This window comes from Lepidochelys kempii, chromosome 2 (genome assembly GCF_965140265.1).
Source record: "Lepidochelys kempii isolate rLepKem1 chromosome 2, rLepKem1.hap2, whole genome shotgun sequence".
Lineage (NCBI taxonomy): Eukaryota > Metazoa > Chordata > Testudines > Cheloniidae > Lepidochelys > Lepidochelys kempii.
The window spans coordinates 62,640,575-62,665,466 of NC_133257.1; the positions used below are offsets into that span (position 1 = coordinate 62,640,575).

Sequence of the window (24,892 nt, forward strand, 5' to 3'; positions counted from 1 at the left end):
AGGATAGGTCCATCAATGGTTATTAGCTAGGATGGGCTGGGATGGTGTACCTAGCCCAGGAGTTGCCACATGCGGCTCTTCAGAAGTTAATATGCGGATCCTTATATAGGCACAGACTCCGGGGCTGGAGCTACAGGTGTCAACTTTTCAATGTGTCGGGGGGGAGGGGGTTGCTCACTGCTCTGCCACAGGCCCTGCCCCCACTCCACCCATTCCCACCCCTTCCCGTGAGCCTGGAATGCTGTTGCTCCCCCCGAGCCTCCTGCACGCCACAAAACAGCTGATTAGGAGGTGTGAGGAAGGGGGGAGGGGCTGCTGGTGGGCGGGAGGTACGGGGAGCTGATGGGGGGGCTGCTGACGTATGGCTGTGGCTCTTTGGCAATGTACATTGGTAAATTCTGGTTCCTTCTCAGGCTCAGGTTGGCCTCCCCTGCCCTAGCCTGTGTTTGCCTGAAGCTGGGATTGAGTGACAGGGGATGGATTACTTGATGATTATGTGTTCTGTTCATTCCCTCTGGGGCACCTGGCATTGGCCACTGTCAGAAGACAGGATATTGGGCTAGATGGACCTTTGCTCTGACCCAGTATGACTGTTCTTATGTTCTTAACTTTTGAACCTACTATAGTTACAAGTAAAGCCTAAGATTTTTTTTCTTTCTTTTTGTGTGTGTGTTTATTTTGAGTATTTAATGACTTTCCAGGTGGATAAAAATCAATGATTTTAAAAAAAATCTGATTTTTTTATTTAAATCAGGTTTTTTCCCCAAAAAGCATTTTATCAAAAAAAATCCATCTAAAGATAGATACATTATAGCTCAAAGATATCTCATCATGGAATAGGGATTAGAAATTCTAATTCTACAGTATGAGACAATATATTCATGTAATATTTAAGAAAGTTTTATATTGAATTCCATTTTGTATTGAATGGATTAGGGACTCAATCTTATGGGGCTCCAGGGGCTTCTGTATAGATTATTTAAGTTAATCTTTCCATCTACCCAATGGGACTCAGTGCTCAGTCGAGAAGATACCATCAGAGATGCCTAGTTTTGCTATTCTCAAACTGTGGATTTGTGTCTCCAGAGATATCATGCTTGTTAACAGCAAAAAATGTTTTTAAATAAATAATGTATAGAGGTGAGAAATAACAGACCTCAACCCTATTGCCCCTCTGCAAATTTGTGTACACAGAGTCAAACCCTTACCTTTCTCTAAAAGTGCAAAGTTTCAAAAAGTTCAATGAATAGAAGATTGTTGGGGATGGAATAGATCTAAAATATTTCATTTAACTATTTTAGTTAAAAAAAATTTTAACAAAAACAAACCTGATTTTAAAAAGCTTGAATGTTTAACTAAATTCAAATACATAGAATACATAATGTTGTTTTAATTAAAACCATTTAAATGTCTGTCTGGTGATGTTCTCCTCCTAATACAGCATGGCAAGAAAATCCTCCAAATATTAGTGATTATCCTGTTGAACTGGAGATAGTTCATCTCCCAGTGACTTCATAAATATTTGCTTCAGTTACCTTTGGTAAATGAAATAACCAAACAATCATTCATTTTCTGATATAGTTATAAAACTAATCTGAAAAGTTTTCAAAATAAATTACTTTAAAAATGTATAGTATGTACCTTCCAAAAATGAAACCTACATTTGTCCCTGAGTTGTGAAGAATATGTATTAAGGTTATAACAACCCACAAGAATGCACTTTTATGTAGAAATCCATGATTAAATTGAGTCATCTTGACTTGTGATTTAAATCCACCCTGATGAGTGTCACTGTTTCCTCCACAGAGTGTTTCTTTTTTTCTGAAAAGGTCTTTATAAACTTCAAGATGAGAGCAGAAGAAACTGTATACAATTTTTCTTCAACATTTTTTTAAAAAAACAGGGCATACTGTTTAAAGAGTGATCTGTTAGAAACTTGGATTTTTTTTTTAATAAAAAATCAATCCATTTAAAAAGAAAAGTCAAGCTGACAATGTTGCTTTAATCATACTCATGAGTATTAAAGTTAAGTACTTGAGTTAGTGCTGTCAAGAACAGGTCCGTAGTCTGTACTCTACTTGTCAGTCTCAGAACAACTGAGGATCCGTCCTTTGATCTTAACTAACTTTTCAACTCAAGATATGGTTCCTCCACTACTGAGGGGCATCCCATAGGAAAATTTGTGCTGTTGCTATCCAGGATGTAACTGTTCTCTCTTTAGGCAGCTTTAGAGTCCAGTGCTGTCCACCCAACATCTCCTTCATTCAAAATCAAACTGGTTCCCCTTGTCTTTGGTAGGAGCAAGATGAAGGCCATGCCTTATTTATTTATTTTAAGACGGAGAATACCAAAAGTATTCAGTAGAGAGAGAATACCAAAGGTACTTTGTAAGGGGCTTGAATTTGTGCTGGGTTATACATATTTGATATGTAATTCCAGAATGAAGTAAAACGTTAGAAGTGCCTGATGACATGGATACAAATTTTGATTTGCCTTTTTGGTACACGTTTGTTATGTGTAAGAGATTAATATGAAAGCTGAAACTTGCAGTTTAAACATTTATTAGGGAAACATGGATTGTATGTTTCTTTACAGATTTACTTTAGATATAATACAGAATTGGGATGATATGTTTTAGGTTTCCATAGACAGTGTCATCGTTAATAAACTGTTGGTTCTTCATCCATGACCATAATTGGTCTAAGCAGTATTTGACAATACTTTTATCAATTATTGCCTATGTATCTTCTGTAAAGATTGTCAGGCCTAAAAATTATACATGAAGATTGAACTAGTAGACAATTAACAAAAATTGTCGTTCTCTGTATATGAACTCTTAAATTTCCAGTTTCCGTGGTATAGAGTCTGCATATTGTGAGTTCCATTTGTCTGTATGCCCCTAAGAACAAGACAGAGTGTTGCATTCTATATTGACTACAGTTTAATCAGAGATTCATTAATAATAAACTGTTACTAATACAGAATTTATTCAACAGGTGTTGGCATAGGAAAATGAACTCCACTATGAGTGAGGAGCCTGATGCGCTAGCAGTAGTTAACCAGCTGCGAGACCTAGCAGCTGACCCTTTAAATAGACGAGCCATCGTTCAGGATCAGGGATGTCTGCCAGGCCTTATTTTGTTTTTGGATCACCCTAGCCCTCCAGTTGTTCACTCAGCGTTACTAGTAAGTAATCGATTTTTTTTTTTTTTAGATCAGTGGGCTTTTTATTTGCTTTGTTTGCTGCTTGTACCTTATGTCAAATTATTGTCATTGTCGTGCTTAATTTTCTGCCACCCCCATTTCAACAATTAATGAGTGACAAAATCATTCTGAAATTGGAGAACAAGTTGTTATAGATTAATTTACTGTGTGTGTGTGTGTGTGTGTGTGTGTGTTTTAGAAGGTAACCCTCTAACTTTGGGTATGCAGAGGGAAAAGCTATAATGTAGCTTGTCACATGTAACTGTATGCATGCTTCTCTTCAGACTTTGCTTGTACCTGATGAATGTGAATAGTGTGACTCTTAAAATCTAAGTACTGCACTGACATAATGCCTTTTCTCTTGATTGGAAGTGGGTGAATAAAAATCAATTTTTTTAAAAAAATCATAATTTTTTTATTTAAATAGATTTTTAAATTTTACTTCATGTTGTATTATGTATATAGTGCTAGTGTTTTCCTGTCTTCCCATTTCATAGTTTTAAATTCCTAAAATGGATGGGTTTGTTTTACTTGTTTCTTTAGTTTTCCTAATTGTTAGTAGAGTTTCAGATTTTACATAGATTTCTTTTCCTACTAAGAAGTTCCACACTTTAAAAGCTCATCTGTTCTGATAAGGAGAAGTCCATGGCCTCATTAACATCCTTATTGTAAAAATGACACAAACTTAAACACAAAATTGATAAACAGAGATAAATATAGCCTGTGCTATATTTGCAACAAACTTCACCCTCAAATACAGTGAATTTCCACAAATCAAGAAACCTGAAATGCTTCCACCTGCTATGCTTCTCCATCAAGGTTTGCAATTTGAAGTCAGGTGACTTAGGACCACAAGTCCCATTGAGTGCTTTTGAAAATTCCACCTGCAGGTGCCATAATATTGTCTTTGGAGAATAAGTTTGGGTTCCTGTTTCGTCAAAAATTTGGCCTGCATGTATTTAAAAAAATCACTCTAACTGTATGTATTAACAATGAGAAGTTCTTTAGACTTTTAACACTGAAGCAATTTCTATTTGAAGTTACAAAGATTTTATGCCACTAAGTTTTTAATACAAATACCATCTTAGTGCCTGATATTGCAAACACTGCCAAAAGGAGAGGATTATAGTTACTTCATAGGAGCATTGTGCCTATTAATGTGTTAATATCTGTAAAGTGACTTGATATCCTCAGATGGAAGAACCTGTATAAATGTGGATGTCATTGAAATCCAGCAACCCAAGAGTGAAGAGCTTAAAATGAGCGATTATCTTGAGTCCCTACTTGATTCTACATTAAAAAAATCAGAAACTTTATGGTTAACTAGGTGTATCTAATCCTTTTTTTAAAACTTGAACTAAGATTTTCAAAAATTAAATCCACATTGAGGTGACTAAGCAAAGTCCTAAATCAGGAAGGTTACTTAAACCTATGCTTATCATCAGTGAGGCTACTGATGTGCTTAATGTTTGTCAGATCCTTAAGTATGCTGAATTGGGCCTGATCTGTGAAATTCAGCCTGAGTCTTTCATCTGACTTGAGTAGGCTTTGGATCAGGCCCTAAATGACCTCATTTTTGAAAATGCTGACTGAGCATCTAGCAGCTCCCATTTGTATCAAATTATGTAGTGTTACAGAAGGTGTGATTTGAGCTAAAAATCTTTGATATTGAATAGTGAGCCAAAGGAGAAGTTAATATAAGCAAAACAATTAATCTATTGCTTTGCGAATAGACAGCTGTTTGTCTCAACATGGAAATACTGTGCTCAGGTCTTTAATTCCAATGACTGTTTAGACAGACTTCTAGAAGTGTTTGAATAGCGGTGCAGGGAAACTCAGACTGTAAGTGGAAATGATTAGTAGAGTTTGATAGAACTATATGAGTCTCCACATCTTGGCAGGATAGCAAAGGTTGTAATTAAACTGTCATAAATGTAGAACCAGAGACTTTAAAGGACTTCAGATTACTCAGATGGAAATAAAATGGCCTTGCATTCTAACTATAAAACATGCCAAAAATAGAGGTAGGATTTGAGAATAAATGTTAGAAATACATCTTTGGAAAGAACAATATATAGCTACCATAAAATAAGTAAGGGACTAGGCACACTGTTGTGAGGTGTTCATTGAGCAACAGACCTGCTGTATGATTCCATTTAGGGAATGAGTCAACTTTCACAATTTATTATCACAAAAGCAATTATGTAACACACTGAGTACTTGTGCAAAGTCCTCAGCTATCTGGGTATATCTCAGGTATGAGTCTGTCATGTGTGGTCCTGGAATGCAGGTAGATAAGCTAGTGTTTCGAGGAAACCCTTCAAGCACAATACTATATTGACCTTGGGAGCCACCTCCCTTTCCCCCCACAAAAAGGTAACACTGGAAATACAATACATCTCATCAGCTGAGAAATTTGAGATTTTAACCAAGAAAGTGGTGTTGCAAACAAAGCAGTGCCAATAATCAATTGCTGGAAACCTCTAGTCAGCAGTATCAAATTTTGCAGAAAAGTTCATCTGTAAAGACAAGAAAACAAAACCTTGGGCAGCAAATAAGTCCATATCACAGGCTTGGGGAGGAGCAATCAAAGTTCTACCTGGATACGAAATAGATTAAAGCTATCAAATCATTAGCTGTAAGGTGCCTCTGAAGCTTTGCCACAGTCGTCGTCATAAAAACCTTTTTCAGATTTTTCTTTTTTTCTTGTCATAGGAGAGTAATTAGCAGTCTGCCCTTGAGGTAGTTTAATAAAATGAAATTTCTGTTAAAGTTATGGCATCGTGAACAATGATTCCAAACACATCAGATGAACGTTACATATAATATCCAGGAATCCCATGAACGAGATACATTTTTCACTTTCTAGCTGTTGATCAAAAAAATGGAGAAACTATGTAATACAAATAAATTGAGACTTTGAGGCTGAAAAATCTTTGAGTTCTTTCGCCTGGTATTTCCGTCCCACTTCAGTACTCCTCTTTTTGTTTCAACAGCTTTTTGATAAAAGAGCAGTATCTATTCTGTACATTGTGGCACATTCTACTGCTCTTCTTTTTATTTATTTCTTCGGTTTGAGGCTACAACATCCTCTTTGTGGCATGCCCAAAATCTTAAAAAATCACTCTTTATTAGAAGTGGAGCCCTAGCAATAGCAATGATTAAGGCTACTCAAGGGTTTCCTTTATAAATCTATGTTTAGAGTCAGACTATTATCTGAAATGTTGGTTCTATTTTTGAAGTATGAGTATAAACAGTAGAGCTGCTGTTGAGTATTCAGAAAGTAGATACATAAACTACTTTCTCTCATTAAGAATTTTTTATTAAATATGGCTTTTTTATGGCTGTAATGGTGAAGTGACTGAGGGCAGAAGCGTCTTAGAAGAAGCCCCTTTGAGTGTTCTGGTGAAAATTGGTTTTGTTTTCATTGAGTTTTGAGCCTTTAAAAAATGCACATTGCACTTGGGCAGTAAATTAACATGCTAGTAATATTTCTTACAGCAGTTCTCCAGTGTGGAAGATAGGATGCCTTGTGCATATATTGTAGTTAATTTGGTTGTCTACTAAAAGTTCAAGTTAGTTGAACCTTTCACGTCGAATAAGGCAGAGATCCTCTGGTGCCCTGCCTTGTTCAAAGTGTTTTGACTTGCACAGCTGAAAACTGGAGGTGGTGTGTCTCATCCATATTTCTACAACACTGAAAATTTTGTTTTTTACATGACATTTGCAATGGCACGAGATGTAGGTTCCCAAGAAGGGTTCCACAGGCACCTGTATCTTGCTGTTCAAGGGACACATTAAACAAGGTGGGGATCCCCCTTGCCAAACAATTCCAGATTATCCTTTTTTTTTTAAAGAGAAAATAACAAATCTAAGGAATGCCATAAATACTGTAGCATATCCCTAACAGATTTTAATCAAAATACGGTTCTGTGGGTAAGTTTGCCTGCGTTAAGAAGGTGTTGCACATGCAGTCTTACAACAAGCTGTTCAGCACCCCTGTGAAATACTTAAGCTGTGTTGTCATTTATAAAATGGAAATAAGGACAGAGAAAGCAAGTGACTTTACCAGTGTTTCTTCCATAGAACCTGGGTGCCTTGATTCCTAGTCCCCTGCATCAACAGGCACATTTTTCCAATAGATCTACTAAGAGGGTCACACACTTCTTGAGCGGGGAGCTTATAGCATACACCAGGGGCTCATTGTATTCCTCCGTGCCCCCATAAGCTCCTTGTGTGCCACCCTTCCATCCCCCTTCATTTCAGGGGTTCCCTGAAACTTCTCCATATCTCTCTAGTAGTAGGGGTTCTGTGTGCCCCCATTCCTCCCTTCCACCTGTACCAAGGTCCCCCAATTTCCTCCCACCATGGAGTCTGTGTCCATCATTTCACCACTCTGCCGTTATTACAGTTATTTATCATTTGTATTATCATAGCAGCCAGGAGTCCCAGGCATGGACTAGGACCCCTGTCAAGGTTCCTCCCCCACTCTGAACTCTAGGGTACAGATGTTGGGACCTGCATGAAAAACCTCCTAAGCTTATCTTTACCAGCTTAGGTCAAAACTTCCCCAAGGTACAAAATATTCCACCCGTTGTCCTTGGATTGGCCGCTACCGCCCCCAAACTAATACTGGTTACTGGGGAAGAGCTGTTTGGACGTGTCTTCCCCCTCCCCCCAAATACTTCCCAAAACCTTGCACCCCACTCCCTGGACAAGGTTTGGTAAAAAAGCCTCACCAATTTGCCTAGGTGACTACAGACCCAGACCCTTGGATCTTAAGAACAATGAACAATCCTCCCAACACTTGCACCCCCCCTTTCCTGGGAAATGTTGGATAAAAAGCCTCACCAATTTGCATAGGTGACCACAGACCCAAACCCTTGGATCTGAGAACAATGAAAAAGCATTCAGTTTTCTTACAAGAAGACTTTTAATAAAAATAGAAGTAAATAGAAATAAAGAAATCTCCCCTGTAAAATCAGGATGGTAGATACCTTACAGGGTAATTAGATTCAAAACATAGAGAACCCCTCTAGGCAAAACCTTAAGTTACAAAAAAGATACACAGACAGAAATAGTTATTCTATTCAGCACAGTTCTTTTCTCAGCCATTTAAAGAAATCATAATCTAACACGTACCTAGCTAGATTATTTACTAAAAGTTCTAAGACTCCATTCCTGGTCTATCCCCGACAAAGACAGACTATAGACAGACACACAGACCCTTTGTTTCTCTCCCTCCTCCCAGCTTTTGAAAGTATCTTGTCTCCTCATTGGTCATTTTGGTCAGATGCCAGCGAGGTTACCTTTAGCTTCTTAACCCTTTACAGGTGAGAGGAGCTTTCCCCTGGCCAGGAGGGATTTCAAAGGGGTTTACCCTTCCCTTTATATTTATGACAACCCCATAATACCGACGCTATACAAATACAGAACAAAAAGACAGTCTCTACCCCAGAGAGCTTAAAAAGAGATAACAGCTGGGTACAGCCAGATTGGAGAATACGACAAAGCAATGAGACAGTATTGGTCAGTTTGATCACTGGTGGTCAAAGTTTATGTAGGCCTCTGAGCAAACTGTAGTTTATAGGAGGGTTTTGAAGGAGAATAATGAGTTAATTTTGAAAATGTATATGGGGAGCTTTTCCAAAGCATGAGGAGCACCCTGGGTCTCCCATTTTCCCTGTCAAACCAGGGTTTCTATGTGCATCCCTTCCCCCGCTTCCTCTCTCCTTCCATATTATGGTTTTCCATTCTGCCCCAATGGGAGGGTCTCTGTGCCCCCCATTCCTACGTCTCTCTACATGGCAGGATCTCTGTGTGCCCCCCCATTTCCCTATTCACCTGTATGCTAGGGACTCTGTGTGCCACCCTCCCCACATACCTAACTTCCCCTCCCACTGCCAGGGGTTCTGTGTGCCCGCCCACCCCATTCTTCCTCTCCCCCATGCTAGAGTCTGTGCACACGTTCACATTCCCCTTCCTCTCCCTGCTATTATTATTTGTCTGAGAGAGAAATCATTCAGGACATCAGCGTGTTAAACTCTATTGGGGGTAGGCAGAAATGAGATGGGGTATTGTTATACCTGAAGGTTTTAATGGCTGCTGTCAACTAGTTGATAGATCTGTAGACAATTTCAGAGGTGCTTTAAAGCTGTAGCTGTGCTAAACAGATGATCATGTTTGGAATTGATTGGATCTGGTGTTCAAAAATACATACAAACAGAGAGCTGCCATTGAGTTATGCGTAAGGTTTTCATGAGTTCAGCCAACTGTTTCTGTATTCCATGGAAGAGGAGACCCATGGAAATCATCAGTATAAGAACTCTTGAATGCAAACTTTGAGTGTTTCAGAAAGATTTTCTTTTCTTGGGACCCTGCCTCCAGAATGTGTATTGTATTGCATTTGTGAATCTCAGAAAGGGTACATTTCAACTATTTCTTTGTATCTATTAACAATGTTCAGACTTTCCCTAATATTCACAAAAGAGGGGGGTAGCGGTGGCAGTCTTCTGTTCCAGGTTCTGTCTGAATATTCTAAAGAGGCATCTTATGCCTGTAATTGCTGCTTCTTTTTTGCACCTAGCACGATGTGGCAAATGTCTCTGAGGTGGAGCTGGTGCATTGAAATTGCATATTCTAACTATCCAACACCTTTTTTTATTTTAGAAACTATGAATTGTTAAATAGTTCATTATTTGAAATATCAGAAATAGAAAATAATGATGAAATAACAGAAGCAGCTTCTGATGGTTATTATCCTTCTTTTCTTTTAGGCTCTCCGGTATTTGGCAGAATGCCGGGCCAACAGAGAAAAGATGAAAAGTGAACTGGGTATGATGCTGAGCTTACAAACTGTAATACAAAGGTAAGTCTGTAGGGGCTGCCAGATCTGAAAACAGACAGGCCACGTTGTTTTGTGTAATAACAAGTTAGTATCAAATAAAACTCTACCGCCTGAATTTATGTAATGAATTTCATGACCGTATAGCATGCATTTGTTCCTCTTTGGATCTTATGGTTTAAAGCTATTACTAGTTTGAATTTTATTCAGTATAACAGATCAATTAAATGTTATTACACTACAAGTGCCCAGTTGAAAGGAGCTTGCCTACTGAGGGAGGTTTCAGCTGCTCAGAGTTCTGTTCCATATACTATAGGTTCTTATATCGCCTTCATCACTGTAGTATCCAAGTGCCTTCCAGTAATGAATTAAGTGACTTGACTAACATGTCACTTGTGGTTCATTCTTTCGCTCGTAATCTCCCCAGAGGGAGACTAGTGTGTGCAGTATCATGTTTTGTTTGAGTGGGTTTTTGTGTACCTGCTGCTATGTCCTTGAGAAAGCAAGGTTGAAATGTGCCTTGCACTTGAAGCGGAAGATGGTGAGATTTGTGATCGTCCTTAGTTTCTGTGGGAGTTAGTTTGTGGTCTTGGATCAACCTGTGGGATTGCTGTGTCTCCTGCACAGATTAAGCTTTACCTTTATGGCAGAAAGTTCCATTGTGCCTCAGGAGAAGAGTTGTTGACCACACTATTCATCCTGGAACTTTAGAGAATCTGTTAGATATGCTGGACCCATGGAAAGTTAATATGTGCTGCAGAATTTGAACAGTCCTTATTTAAAAAGAAAAGAAATCAGAATAACCTTTAAATTGTACCAGGTGTCAAATCTCTTTTTTGCGGGGGGAAGGAGGATTCTTTTATTACTAACAAGAATACTGCTATCTAGTTACTAAATCTCATAGTAGTCATCCACCTATTTCAGGACTACATTAGTGATCAGTGTAGTAAGCGAGTAGTCCCTCATATTGACACATACCATTTTTATTTGCCTCGGAAAACATGGTGCTGTCTTAGTTGGTCAGAATGACATAGTTGAGCAGGACACCTTAATGTGATACTTTTGTGTAATATCAAAGCTAGAAATATTAATATAAATGTTGAAGTTGTCAACAGGGATCATTCAGAAAGAGCTAGTGAAACATTTCCAGAAACTCTTGGAGAAGAATATTTGAGCCAACTGGTTGCATTTGTTTGAGAATATTCTAAATCTAAATTTCAGTAAAATGAGCGACTCGCAAGGTTGGATAATGGTTAGCTGAAACCACCCAGTTTCTTTCATATAAATCATGGAAGTCTGTCATTAATACTCAACTGGTAAAATAGTGAAAGGAATTATTTAGGGTTTAAACCAGACTTGAGCTGTTAGGGATTAGGATGAGATAGACCTTTTAGCGGGGCAGGTTATGTCACATCTGCCTACGGTGGGGTATTTGCACCTTTCTCTGAAGTATCTGGCGCTGGACACAGGATACTGGACTGGATGAATTACAGGTCTGATCCATTATGACAACTTCCATGTTCTTGTAGTGGTAGTGTTTTTGGTAGTTTCACAGCATGGGGTAGATGCTGTATAAGGCTCATACCATTTCCAAAATTGGATGATCTTCAGCTCTAGAATTAATTAAATGTGTGTGTATATGTGTGTGTGTGTGTTATATGTGTGTGAATTTCAAGAAGGACTTTTCTGTAAAGGATGGAAAAAATCAGCTAACAAGTTAAGCTTTCAAAGTCCTGTTCTCAGACTTTTGTATCTTGCAATACAATTTTGACAGAATTCATGTCATGTTACAGCAACTGAGAACAATAATGGTGCTATCCCAACTATTCTGGAATTCCTGCAGGTAGGACTGAATGAAAGCTTTGATATCAATATCCTTCAGGTTCAGGCATTTGTGGGCAGTGCCCCTCTGGCTTCTCACCACTGACATAAGGTTAGACCCTCAGTCTTGGAAGCCTAAACCTAATTCTTTTTTCATCTAAAAAAAGATTTGTAATTTCTCACCTACTGCCTTTGTACTTTTTCTTTTCCCCTAAATAACTCCCAACCCTCCACTTTCAATTTCCCTTTCTACCAGATTGCATCATTGGCAGAGCAAGGGAGCCAGGTTTGTGTTTTCTTTTGTTTTGTTGTTTATTTAAAAGCAGCCAGGAGGCTGCACACTCATTCTACAATTATAAATTATATCCAGGTCTTGTTGGATGTGATGTTTGTTCAGTGACCCGTGTCCAATCTATTACTCTGACCAATACAAGGATGTAATCAGACTTGCTGCTCTCTTCTGCGTTCAGACAAATTGACACTCAGGTGCATATGGGTTTTTTGGTTGTCTGAGTGACTACTACTCTGAAATTAGCATCAGAGACATCCAGACCACAGAAACACATTTTCTCATCACCTTCCGTTCTGCGATCCCTCCGCAACTCAGCAAATTAGTGTGTTCTGCAAACTTCTAAATCATTAATTTCAATGGTTAAACATTTCTGAGTTCGTGGTTGGTTATTTATTTGTATAGTGGTAGCGCCTAGGAGCCACCTTGTGCTAGGTGCAAACATGGAACAAAAAAGATGATCATTTGTCCTAAAGAATTGACAATCTACATAATGATTCGTTTGAAGCTAGAGAAGTGCTCATATGAAGAGAAACAGGAAATCTAACTCCTAGGAACCCCCAGACGGCAAGAGAAATCTTAATTAGGATTGTACAGTCTACATTAGTATCAGTGGATCACAGAAAATGGGTAGAAAATATTTTTGCATGTGTGCACCCATGTGTGCTTGTGACACATCCAAGTTTGCTTACTGTCATTCTCTGCTTATAGGTCTGTTTTATGCCTCACTTCACAAATTACTGGGCCTGTAGAATTCTCTGTTCAGATTTTGAAGGTTTTGGGTTTTTTTTTAATTGGCGTTATATCTCAATTGTTGAGGTTATTCCACTACTTAAACTGGCTAGTGTACTGATTCACCATTAATATTACATCACAATTAAGGAACCGAAAAGCAGTTCTAGGTTCACTATTTTGTTTTGCCCTGTACATAATTGCTAGTCTCTTGCTAGCATAGAAATAATAGTAAATATTGGGGGCCAGAGTCATTCAGCTCTCGAGTCCTGTGTCAGGAGAAACACAAAATGTCAACTCAGTGAAATGGTAAAGTTGAGTTTAAAGACATGTTTTGGGGTTTTCTAGGTTCTTTCAGACTTACTTTGATTTGGAATATGTTTTATAAAGCTTTGTGGATATTTCATAAGAAGGTTGTTATAAAATGCTGCTTGTTGCAATAGCATATGGGAAATCCAGGTTAAAACTGCATGTTTTCATAGAAAACTTTGAAGAGCCATTTTATTTAGAAACACTTCTATCTACATATCCCATATTTTCTACATTCTTCTGTATTAGTAAGATTTGTATGAAAACAATATTTTAGCTTCTCAGTAGTTCTTCTATTCCTGCCGATTGTTCTTCACTGTGGCTTGATTTTCCTCTCCCTTATGCTTACTAAATCAAGAGTAACTTCATTTTAATGGACTTAAATTATCATAGTGAGATGAGAGTCCAGCCCTTGTAGCCCTAATTCTTTGTAATGTTATTCTTTCCTCAGCAACCAGTTGTGTTATAATTGGAAATTGAGGTATTTTCAGGTGATGAATAAGCAGCTGGAGTAAACACTTTTAAATGAAAATCTTGTTTCCATTCAGTTTATTCTTTGTTGTGGTAGTGTCCTCATGAGGACCAGGGCCCCCTTCTGTAGTGCATTAGGAAGACATGATTCCTGTCCTGGTAAACTTTACCAGTGAGAGAGAGAGTGTGAGTGCGTGTGTATGTGTTTGTGTTTAAAATAATAATAATTAAAAAGGGAGGGAATGGAGAATTTTCTCAAAACTAAGTGTTTCAGAGTTTTCCAGGAGGCATCAGCAGCTCTTTAATGTTACATACTGATGTAGTCATTGGTTTCCTGGTGTGGGGAACTTAATGTGTCTGCTTGGACTTTATAAAATATTATTAGCAACTTCTAGAATTAATTAGGATTTGTAGCCTACAAGAAAATACTCATGTTGTGTTCAGAATGAAAGTGACTCTTGATGGACAGTAAAGATTAAAGCTCACAATCATTTCATAATCTTTGAGCATCATAATGGTACTCTTTCAATATAACTGACGTATTAAAAAAAATACTGATGAGTAATCAATATACCAAATAGCTCTTATTGCAGAATGGCAAATTGCTGAGAGTAAAATTCCAATTACTTAGCTAAAAGAGCTTTTCAAGATAGTCTTCCTTTGTCAGGGTGTCATGTTTAACAAGCTGAACTAAAGCCAGCGTATTAATCAGCTCTTCCAATTTATTACTTGCCTAAGAAGATTAGGGCAATTAATATGTGTTTAATTACACAGAGTCCTTTGCAGATATGGTGAAATGCATGCACTTCTGTAATTCCTGACTTCTTATTCAATTTTAATTTTGGGTAGTCTTAATTACCTATAGTTTTTGAAAATTTAATTACTCCCTGGAACTGGCAAAGCTCAGATGTATTATGTTTAGCTTAAAAAAAATCAAAGTAATTCAAGTAATATTTGCTGAAACTGATACAGTAAGAGATGCAGAATCACATTGGTTTTATTTATGTTCATTGTATAATGTCTTCCTTTTGATTTTGTGAAACGGGGAGAACACTTGGGGGGAAAAAAGAGTAAAGTCCAAATAAAGCAAATCTGAATATTAGAGGGGTAATAGGAGGGGAAAATGTTGGTTGGAGAATTGTCCTTTTAATTTCATGCAAATCAGTGTACAAATATTTCATGTACTTGTCACATATCTGCTGTATACTTTAAATATGTTAGTTTAAATATTTAAACTTGCATGTCTAAAGGAGGGTCAATAGGGTCCTTAAAAGTTGCAACAATTTGTTCTCTGTGTTATGTATACCCTCAAGAAAAGGAGGGTGGGAGTGATGAAAAACCTTATGCTGTTGTGTGATATCTTCTGTGAGGGGAGGATAAACTATGCAGTGGTTGTGGGCATATACTAACAAATTGTTGCATTTTATGTGTGGGAGCTTGCATGTTTGTAAATCTCCATCTTCAGTATTCTTGTTAACATAGAAACTGATGGAGCAACTGCTCTCTGAAATGCTTGAAGCTGAAGTTTGGTAATTACAACATATCATCTTGTACAAGCATAATGTAGATGTGCAAACCCTATTTGTATTACTCTGACTTTCTTGGCCCACACCCTAACCTGTTTGTTTGTCTCATCCACGGTTTTGTTTTCTAGATGGTAAACTCTTTGGACCAGAGATTATCATTTTCCACAATGGGAGACCCTGTCGAGTAGGCCTTTAGGTATTGTCGCAACATAACTGTTAATAGATGGTCACAGCAAGGAGCTGGAAAGACACTCTGTATACTCGTTTGGTCTCTGTTTGGAACCTGCTCTAGTAAGTCAAATTTTAGGTCTACTGGTTACAGCAGGTATTAGATTAAAAAGAGTGTTTTTCAAGACTTAAAATTTAGTGGTGTTCCAAGATAGTTGGCTCTCAGGCTTTCTGGACAGCGTAGAGGACAGCAAACGTTATGTATTTCTATGATGATCTATCTTATAAACTGGCTCATTACGAGATTGTACTTATAGATTGTTTGCAGGGAACAGGTGTGTGGTGATGTCATCCAACCATGATGTTTTAGGTCTTCCGGCATGTCTTTTCCATCATGCTTTCATTGGGTCAAATTCAAAGATGATTCTTGCAGGGAAGTTGGTAGACTTTCCGAGCAAATGACCTTACCACGTTAGAGAGCCTTGGGCGACTGAGAGCTGGACCTGTTTAGTTAGAAGATAGATCTCTTCATGTGGCTTAAATTTGAACCACTGAATATTTTAAATCACTCAGAGATGCTTCAACTGAATAGTGTCCAACTTCTTTTCAATCTTGACCACCAAAGCCTTGTATTATCCTCAGTTTTGTGCTCTGCTTATCAAGATCTTTAGTTTTCAAAGATGCTGTTGATGAAGTGTCCTATTAACAAGGCTTCTGCAGTGCAGGTTTCAATTTTCTCAGTGCCACCCAGATTATCCAATTAACAGAGCTGAGATAGGTGAAATTACCGGCACACTCAACTGTGTGATCGCATGTTCAGAATCGCTGACCAAAAGAATTGTGGTTTTGCCCTAATTAATTTTCAGGCTGACTTTTGCCCATGGATTTTTCACATGGCAAAGTGCCACAACCAGCTTGTCCATTGATTCAACAACTAGCACTACATCATTGGCAAAATCAATGTGGGTAAGGCTCTTGTCATCCAGGGGTATACCTAAGATGCATTTACTTAATGTCTGATCAAGTATTCCTAGGCTGCTCCTATTACTAGTCTGAGTCTGACCATAAGCAGAGCAACCTCATAAGACTTGAAGTGAACGACTGTTTTGAAGAGTGAATCAAATACTTTTGTTTTTGTCAGCATTGTAGAGTAGATTTTATAGCTGGGCTGGTAAATAATAACAGTTTTGCAAAGCTAAAGTTCATTTGCAAAATCACACGTTCTCTGTGATCAAAGCTCAGTGAAATATCATGCAGTATATGTGGCATCAGTTTGTTCAGTATCTCTCCTTGGAGATATAGGGAGTGGTGTTTGTGTAATATTTCTTGTCAGTGTGCTATGTCTGTGCGTTCAGTGCTCCTGCAGAACATACAAAAAATCACTCTCTGCCCTAGGACATTTACAATTCAAGCAGACACATGCCAGAACTAAAATTATATATGTAAAGCACTAAATAGCCAAGCAGTGGAGATTCCTGGTAGTGCAACAGGTGTTATGTTAATCCTAACCGTTCAGAAACAACAAGGAATCCTTGTGGCACCTTAGAGACTAACGAAGTATTCCTCGTTGTTTTTGCTGATGCAGACTAACATGGCTACAACTCTGAAACCTAACAGTTCAGGGTTTGATAGCCAACTCTAGTAGGTTTCATGACGGGAGTGTGGTTTTTGAGGAGGGATTTGAAAAAGAAAAAGATGGATGCATAAAAGTAGACTGCAAGAGCAATCCCATTAAAATGATAGACTTGAAATTTCAGTCCAAACTTTATAAAGATTAAAATAAGGTTTATTTGTATTTGCAAGGATTATTATGACAGATCTGAGTTGCCTTCATTATTGTCCATATGCATCTCAAAATAAACGAAAAATTAGCAAGGTTTGAAAATGAGAGGTGATCGCTGGGCAAAATCTGAAAATGGAACAGTTTGTAAGGATCCGCTGCCTATGTTCAAAACAGATGTTGCTCAACTATTTTATCAAACTGTATGATGCTAAATGGATAAAGACTTTTTCTGTGCTGGTTACTGAAGAAAGTGGACGTTATTCTTGTATTATCTTATTGGCAGAGAAAGGCTCATAATCATTGTTTAGTTTGAGCTCTGTGCCTTCATGGTTAAATGCGAAGAGGACTATAAAACTGCAAAATGCACTAGCAATTTAAACATAATCCTTGGTCACAACCGAGGAATTTTGTGAAGCGGTTAAATGTAATCTCAAAATAGAAAAGTGAGATTTGAAACTTATTGCGAGAACATACTACGTGTGAACTGGTATAATAGAAATAAACTTGTTAGTCTCTAAGGTGCCACAAGTACTCCTTTTCTTTTTGAGAAATAAACTTGTTTGGCAAGCACATTGAATACAGATGTTTTCAATCTGCTGTTTTAGAAACTCTGATGACAAGGGTCAACCAATAGCATTAGTTTTGGGGGATCTCCATGTAATTTGGAATTTTCAATGTGTTCTTCAGCATTTAATGTTTCATTTTACATCACAACAAGTGTCTGCCCCTTCTATCTGTGAAGTTTTCTTTCTACATGTAATCAGTGCAATACTGTTTCCCCTGGTCTTCAGGGACAGACTGAAGCAATAGTTTTGATGTATATGAACAATCCATTCATAGATTCATAGATATTTAGGCCAGAAGGGACCATTATGATCATCTAGTCTGACCTCCTGCACAATGCAGGCCACAGAATTTCACCCACCACTCCTAAAAAAGACCTCACACCTATATCTGTGCTATTGAAGTCCTCAAATTGTAGTTTGAAGACCTCAAGGAGCAGAGAATCCTCCAGCAAGTGACCCGTGCCCCATGCTACAGAGGAAGGCGAAAAATCTCCAGGGCCTTCCAATCTGCCCTGGAGGAAAATTCCTTCCCGACCCCAAATATGGCGATCAGCTAAACCCTGAGCATATGGGCAAGATTCATCAGCCAGATACTACAGAAAATTCTTTCCCGGTAACTTGTATCTTACCCCATCTAAAAACCCATCACAGGCCATTGGGCCTATTTACCATGAATATTTAATTACCAAAACCATGTTATCCCATCATACCATCTCCTCCATAAACTTATCGAGTTTAATCTTAAAGCAAGATAGATCTTTTGCCCCCACTACTTCCCTCGGAAGGCTATTCCAAAACTTCACTCCTCTGATGGTTAGAAACCTTCGTCTAATTTCTAATCTAAATTTCCTAGTGGCCAGTTTATATCCATTTGTTCTTGTGTCCACATTGGTACTGAGTTTAAATAATTCCTCTCCCTCTCTGGTATTTATCCCTCTGATATATTTATAGAGAGCAATCATATCTCCCCTCAACCTTCTTTTAGTTAGGCTAAACAAGCCAAGCTCCCTGAGTCTCCTTTCATAAGACAAGTTTTCCATTCCTCGGATCATCCTAGTAGCCCTTCTCTGTACCTGTTCCAGTTTGAATTCATCCTTCTTAAACATGGGAGACCAGAACTGCACACAGTATTCCAGGTGAGGTTTCACCAGTGCCTTATATAACGGTACTAAAACCTCCTTATCCCTACTGGAAATACCTCTCCTGATGCATCCCAAGACGACATTAGCTTTTTTCACAGCCATATCACATTGGCAGCTCATAGTCATCCTATGATCAACCAATACTCCAAGGTCCTTTTCCTCCTCCGTTACTTCTAGTTGATGCGTCCCTAGCTTATAACTAAAATTCTTGTTGTTAATCCCTAAATTTCATCTCTATAGTGTAAAAGCTGATACCGAACAATTTAAATATCAACTGTTTTAATTGCTGATCGTATAAAAAACATCTTGCTAATTTGCTGAATTTAATGTTTCAAGGTTAACTTTAAAAGGCATTCCAGGGGAAAGACCTATTTGCATCTCTAAAACCTGCAACCATTCTGTCTGTCTGTATGGGGGAATGAAGGGTTGCACACTCAAGATTGGAATGTGGAAGAGAAAGGAGGACTCATGTAAATTAGCAGAGAGGAAGGTTTAATAACAGGAACACAGAGTGTCTTTAACACTAATTAAACCTTGCAGTCAGCCAATGTCAAATACATTCTAGAAATACGGTGTCCTTCCTTGGTAGCTGTTCAGTTTACAAGACAAAATGCTGAGGCAGGTTCTTCTGCAGAATTGCCAACCCGAAATGTTCACAAAATCTATTATTTTTACATAATCTCATGATTTTTTAGTTCTTTTTATTTGCCTTCAGCTTTCTGAGCCTTTAGGGTGTAATAGGATCACATTTTGAAACTTTTTTCACAGTCGCAAGGGATAGAAACTTACTTTTTCTTTAAGAATGAAGGCTGAAATCATCACATATCCACTTGACTCAAGGAGCTAGGGCTTTAAGAAAAACAATAATTATCATCAAAAACAACAAGGAGTCCTTGTGGCACCTTAGAGACTAACATATTTATTTGGGCATAATCTTTCATGAGCTAAAACCACTTCATTAAATGCATGGAGTGAAAAATACAGTAAGCAGAATATATAGATATATGTGTGTCAGCAATGCCCCTCTGCCATATACATTGGCCAAACAGTCTCTATGCAAAAGAATAAATGGACACAAATCAGACATCAAGAACTGTAACATTCAAAAACCATTAGGAGAACACTTCAGTCTCCCTGGACACTCAATAACAGACTTAAAAGTGGCAATTCTTCAACAAAAAAGCTTCAAAAACAGACTAACGAGAAACTGCAGAACTGGAATTAATTTGTAAACTTGACACCGTCAAATTAGGCCTTAATCAAGACTGAGAGCGGATGGGTCACTACAAAAAGTAATTTTCCCTCTGCTGATACTCACACCTTCTTGGCAGCTGTTGGAAATGGACCACCTTGATTACATTGGCCTCGTTAGCACTACAAAAGTAATTTTCCTTCCCTTAGTATTTACCCCTTCCTGTCAACTGTTGAGAATAGGCCACTTCCACCTTAATTGAATTGGCTCATTAGAACTGACCCCCCACTTGGTAAGGCAACTCCCATCTTTTCATGTGCTATAATATATATTCTGCTTACTGTATTTTTCACTCCATGCATCTGATAAAGTGGGTTTTAGCCCACGAAAGCTTGTGCCCGGATAAATTTGTTAGTCTCTAAGGTGCCACAAGGACTCCTCGTTGTTTTTGCTGATACAGACTAACAGGGCTATCACTCTGAAATAATTATCATGAGACTCATGACAGAATCATGAGTGGACGACACTGCTTCTGTGATATGCTGACTCTGACAGCTCTCTGGAATAAAGAGCAAAAATTGCCAAAATACTTTTTTTAAAAGGGGCTGCAGATTCTTTTTTAGTGAATTTAGTACCCAGGAAAGGTGCCAGATTGATAGTGTTGGAGACCAAAGTCACTTATCTGTGAAAAAGGAACAACACAGGCAGTTGGCAGTACAAATTTCCCCACCCTTCCTTGCCAGTATAGGGCCTCCAACCTGAGCTTGTGGGGAGCATCTCCACATGTGATGCCAATCTACATGCCCCATTAGTCCTTGGCCCCTTTTGTTGAGTGTCAACAAAAATGCCAGTTGTCATGTTGGTTTTTATGAAGCAGGTGCGGGTCTACTAGGAAGTGGACTGAGATCACTAATTTATTGTACACAACCCAGCAAATGATAGAAATGTTGTGTAAGGGCTTGTCTACGTGAGGAAACAAACTAGCATAGCTCTTGGGTTATTCTCGAATAGCTCCCTATGTGGACACTCAAATTATTCCAGAATATAATGATTTTTATGCTGGAATAGAGCGTTTATAGTGAAGTAATTATTCCAGAAAGAACACACTTTTATTCCTGAATAATGAGTACTCACAGTGAAGTATTCTGCAATACTTATTCCAATCAATTTCCCCATGTAGAGAAGTCCTAAGTAACAACTTTGGACAAATTACAATGGTGACCTATTTTCATGCGTTAGGGCCAAAAGGGAACATTCTGATTTAGTCTAACCTCCTGTATAGCACAGGCCATGGAACTTCCTGAAAATAATTCCTACAGCCTAGCTTTTAGAAAAACATCCAATCTGAAGTTTAAAATTGCCAGTGATGGAGATTCCTCCATAACTTTTGGTAAATTGTTCCATTACCATTCATTCCAGTCCACCGAGAGGGGTACAGAAGGTTTTTGAAGTTTTGACATATGTTCCATTCTCTATATCACTGGTTCTCAACCCATGGGTCACATGCAGCTTATTTAGCTCACAGCTATGTGCTTAAAAAAAATTCAAAATTTGCCTCTCTGGTCTGGCAGGGAGCGGTGCTAGCTTAGGGGGCAAGACACCGTCTTGCAGCCTGCACCCGTGCTCCTGCCATCAGGGGCTGGTGAGTGCCATGGGGAGTGGGAGAGTGGGTCTGTGGGAGGGTTTGAGGGGGCGCTGGGACCTAAGGGTTTTCGGGGGTGCTGCAGCACCCCTAGATTTTCAGTGGGGCTCTGCTCCTAGCCCCCCTTCCTGGGTCCTGGCTGCTGGCCTGTGCTGGGTACTTCGCTCCTGGCCTCAGTAATGTGAGGTTTCTCATAAAAGTACACATTGTGATATCAACGTGGAAGTAGTTTTAGGAGCACTGAAACAGGAAATAATATTATTACCTAAACAATCTTCATTTTCAAGTACATTATCTATATTGCATTGATTAGCATTAGCCGTGTTAATCGTCTACCCCTTTGAAAATTTTCTAGATTGTAAAGCTATTTGTCTCTCTTGCCTTACCACAAGTTTCTTCTTCTGGTAATTTTAAATTCTATGAGAGCAAGACTTTATTTTATGGGAACTGAGCTCCAATTCAGCGTTCCAGGAGCATGAAAACTTTAATGCGGAATCTGTTTCTGCATTTAACTCTTTCCAGAGTTTTCTACACTGAAAGTCTTTTGAATAAATCCTAGCTACAGTATTTAGCCTCATAACTCCCAACATAAGCAAAAGTTACAACATGTATGAAATGAAGTAATTGAATTCAGTGTTGTTTTTTTTTTTAAATATATTTCTGCAGATAACAAGCCCTTTCTTTTCAGTGACAGCTAGCCAACTGGACACTTTCATCATGAATGAATAGAAATAGTTCATCATACTGATGCTTGGTAGTAGTACCACAACTTGACTCTTCAGGATTTTGAAAGCCAACAGCTCTTTGCTATTATGACTGCATGTTGGTATCAGGCTTTTCCTGTTCATTCATGTTATGACTGGGGTTAGGTTAATTCTTAACCTTTCCAAGGCATGGTTTTGCTTTTTATTGGTAGGTTTCAGAAAAGTAAAACCATCTGAAATTTACCATTGAAAACCAAGAATAAGTAATCCCGTAAAATTTTCCTGGAAAGGTACTTATTTTATTTTTATTAAAAAATGTTAGCCAGAAGTAGAGTTCTCCCTCAATGCTATCAGCACTACTGTTAATCTTGCTCTTTCAGGATGGTCACTGAGGAAGGGCAGGAATGACTTTATATACATCATTAATGTCATACAGTGGGGAGGGATAGGTAGAGGAGGTGCTCCTCATGTTACCATTAAATCATTATAGCAGAAGTACCATGAAAATGATTCTTGCCATAAAAATATATTAGATTAAGTGATCGCTGTTCACTACTGGGACAAGCTGTTTCAACTAAATACTGTGAAACTCAGCATGAAGTTCTATTAGAGAGACAAGGTAGGTGAAGTAATATTTTTTGAAAGCTTGTCTCTCTCACCAACAGAAGTTGGTCCAATAAAAGATATTATCTCACCCACCTCCCTTCAATATCCTGGGACTGACATAGCTACAACACTGAAGTTCTATGTCTATTAGGCCCAATTTTATAGGCCCAAATGCTAAAAGCCTGAAATTTCATTGAGTAATAGGGCCTGATTTTGATGGAATGTGTCCATCTGGTAGATACCAAGCTGTGGAAGTTTAAATACTGACCTCCCTTTTAGTGTTTGTGTGTATATAGCAAGAGTTAAATGAAATTGGACAAATAGCTGGGATAAACATATGACATCTGTTTAAATCTATTGTTACACTATGGTTTAAAGTTTGTATTCTTTTCTGGTGATAAACGGATAATAGGCTGAACTAGTGAACACTCGATGCCTAGTTAGCATTGTGTATTTTTATTAAATAATAAAATAATTACATTGCAATAACAAGAGATTAGTGGTTTTGCACTATTAACGCTATACACGAAGGGGAATTATTTTATTGCTTTCAAGAGCATTTGTGAGACTATAGATATAGCATACAAAAACCTACATTTGGTTCTTCGAGAGTACAGGTTCATCCCACAATTTAATATTCATGTCATAATAGAATGGGAACAGATGATCAAGGAAACTGGAGAAATTTAGAGTGATTATGTAAATGTCATAAAATATTTCTTGAGCACACTGTCTTTGTCTTGCATAAAATGGACAGTCTAAATGCAGAGCTCACTCTTATTGAAACTTTCCCTAGCTTAGTATATCACAGGTAATTTGTAAAGTTAGTATGCTAAGGAGATAACAGATCTGCTGCTTGTAATTCATCTTGCAGGTCTGTCATACCTTTCCTTCATGACCAGTAAAATTCTCTTTTTCAATACCCTGTAGCCTTGGGGAAGGCACATTAATTCTAGCTCTTCTACTGACTGCTTTTAATATTTCTTTATACTTTAAAAAAGAAAAGGAGTACTTGTGGCACCTTAGAGACTAACCAATTTATTTGCATAAGCTTTCGTGAGCTACAGCTCACTGCATCCGATGAAGTGAGCTGTAGCTCACGAAAGCTTATGCTCAAATAAATTGGTTAGTCTCTAAGGTGCCACAAGTACTCCTTTTCTTTTTGCGAATACAGACTAACACGGCTGTTACTCTGAAACCTGTCTTTATACTTTGCAACCCTTACTAGCCAAGACTTCATGCCTCTAACTTAGGGGAGGTATAACTACCAGTCCCACATTGTACAGCTAATGTAACAGAAGTTTGGCAAGGTTATTTATTTTTTTTAAGATATATTTAAGACAGAACGTCATTATGTACAAATAAGAACCGTACAAAGTGTTACTCTCCTTTTAATGTGTAAAACAGATTCATATAGATTGTCCAAAAATATTTAACAAACTTGCACACACGGATTTATTGCTTTAACTGGCAATTGTATTGATTGGCATTTATAGTAAGAAATGCTATAGCCAAGAGTTGTTCTTGAAAGCTCTACTACTGCTCACCCCAAAAGGCTTGGCAACACATGTTGCACTCAGGCCCTGGTAGCACTCAATGCTGTCCCCATCCCTGGCGAGGACTGCCTACAGGTAGGTTGTGCTGGGACCTTGTTATAACTCTTACGTTGTGGAGCTACTGGAAAGACAAATCTTCCAAATTTGCAGTGCAAATTCTCTCAATACCATGAGCACAGCATGGCTGGATTAGAAGAAGGATCCATGGGTCTTAAAAGACCCCGAGATATGTTTAGGATTTACTTTAAAACTGCCAGTTTAAGCAGCAGTAGCACACCTGCTAGACTGACCAATACAAGTTTGGCTTATCTGTGCATAAGATCTATAACATGTCCAC

At 38.3% G+C, this 24,892-nt stretch overlaps 1 protein-coding gene across 4 annotated transcripts in view; it reads left to right on the top strand.

Moving 5' to 3' along the window:
• Positions 1–24,892, top strand: part of ARMC1 (armadillo repeat containing 1) — a 50,684-nt gene that overhangs the window by 7,162 nt on the left and 18,630 nt on the right. For all 4 annotated transcript variants that reach the window (XM_073331016.1, XM_073331018.1, XM_073331015.1 and 1 more), the window contains exons 2-3: positions 2,997–3,186; positions 9,981–10,072. In XM_073331016.1, the coding sequence (XP_073187117.1) occupies positions 3,013–3,186; positions 9,981–10,072 (266 nt within the window). In that variant the 5' untranslated portion in view covers positions 2,997–3,012. The remainder of the gene's footprint in view (positions 1–2,996; positions 3,187–9,980; positions 10,073–24,892) is intronic.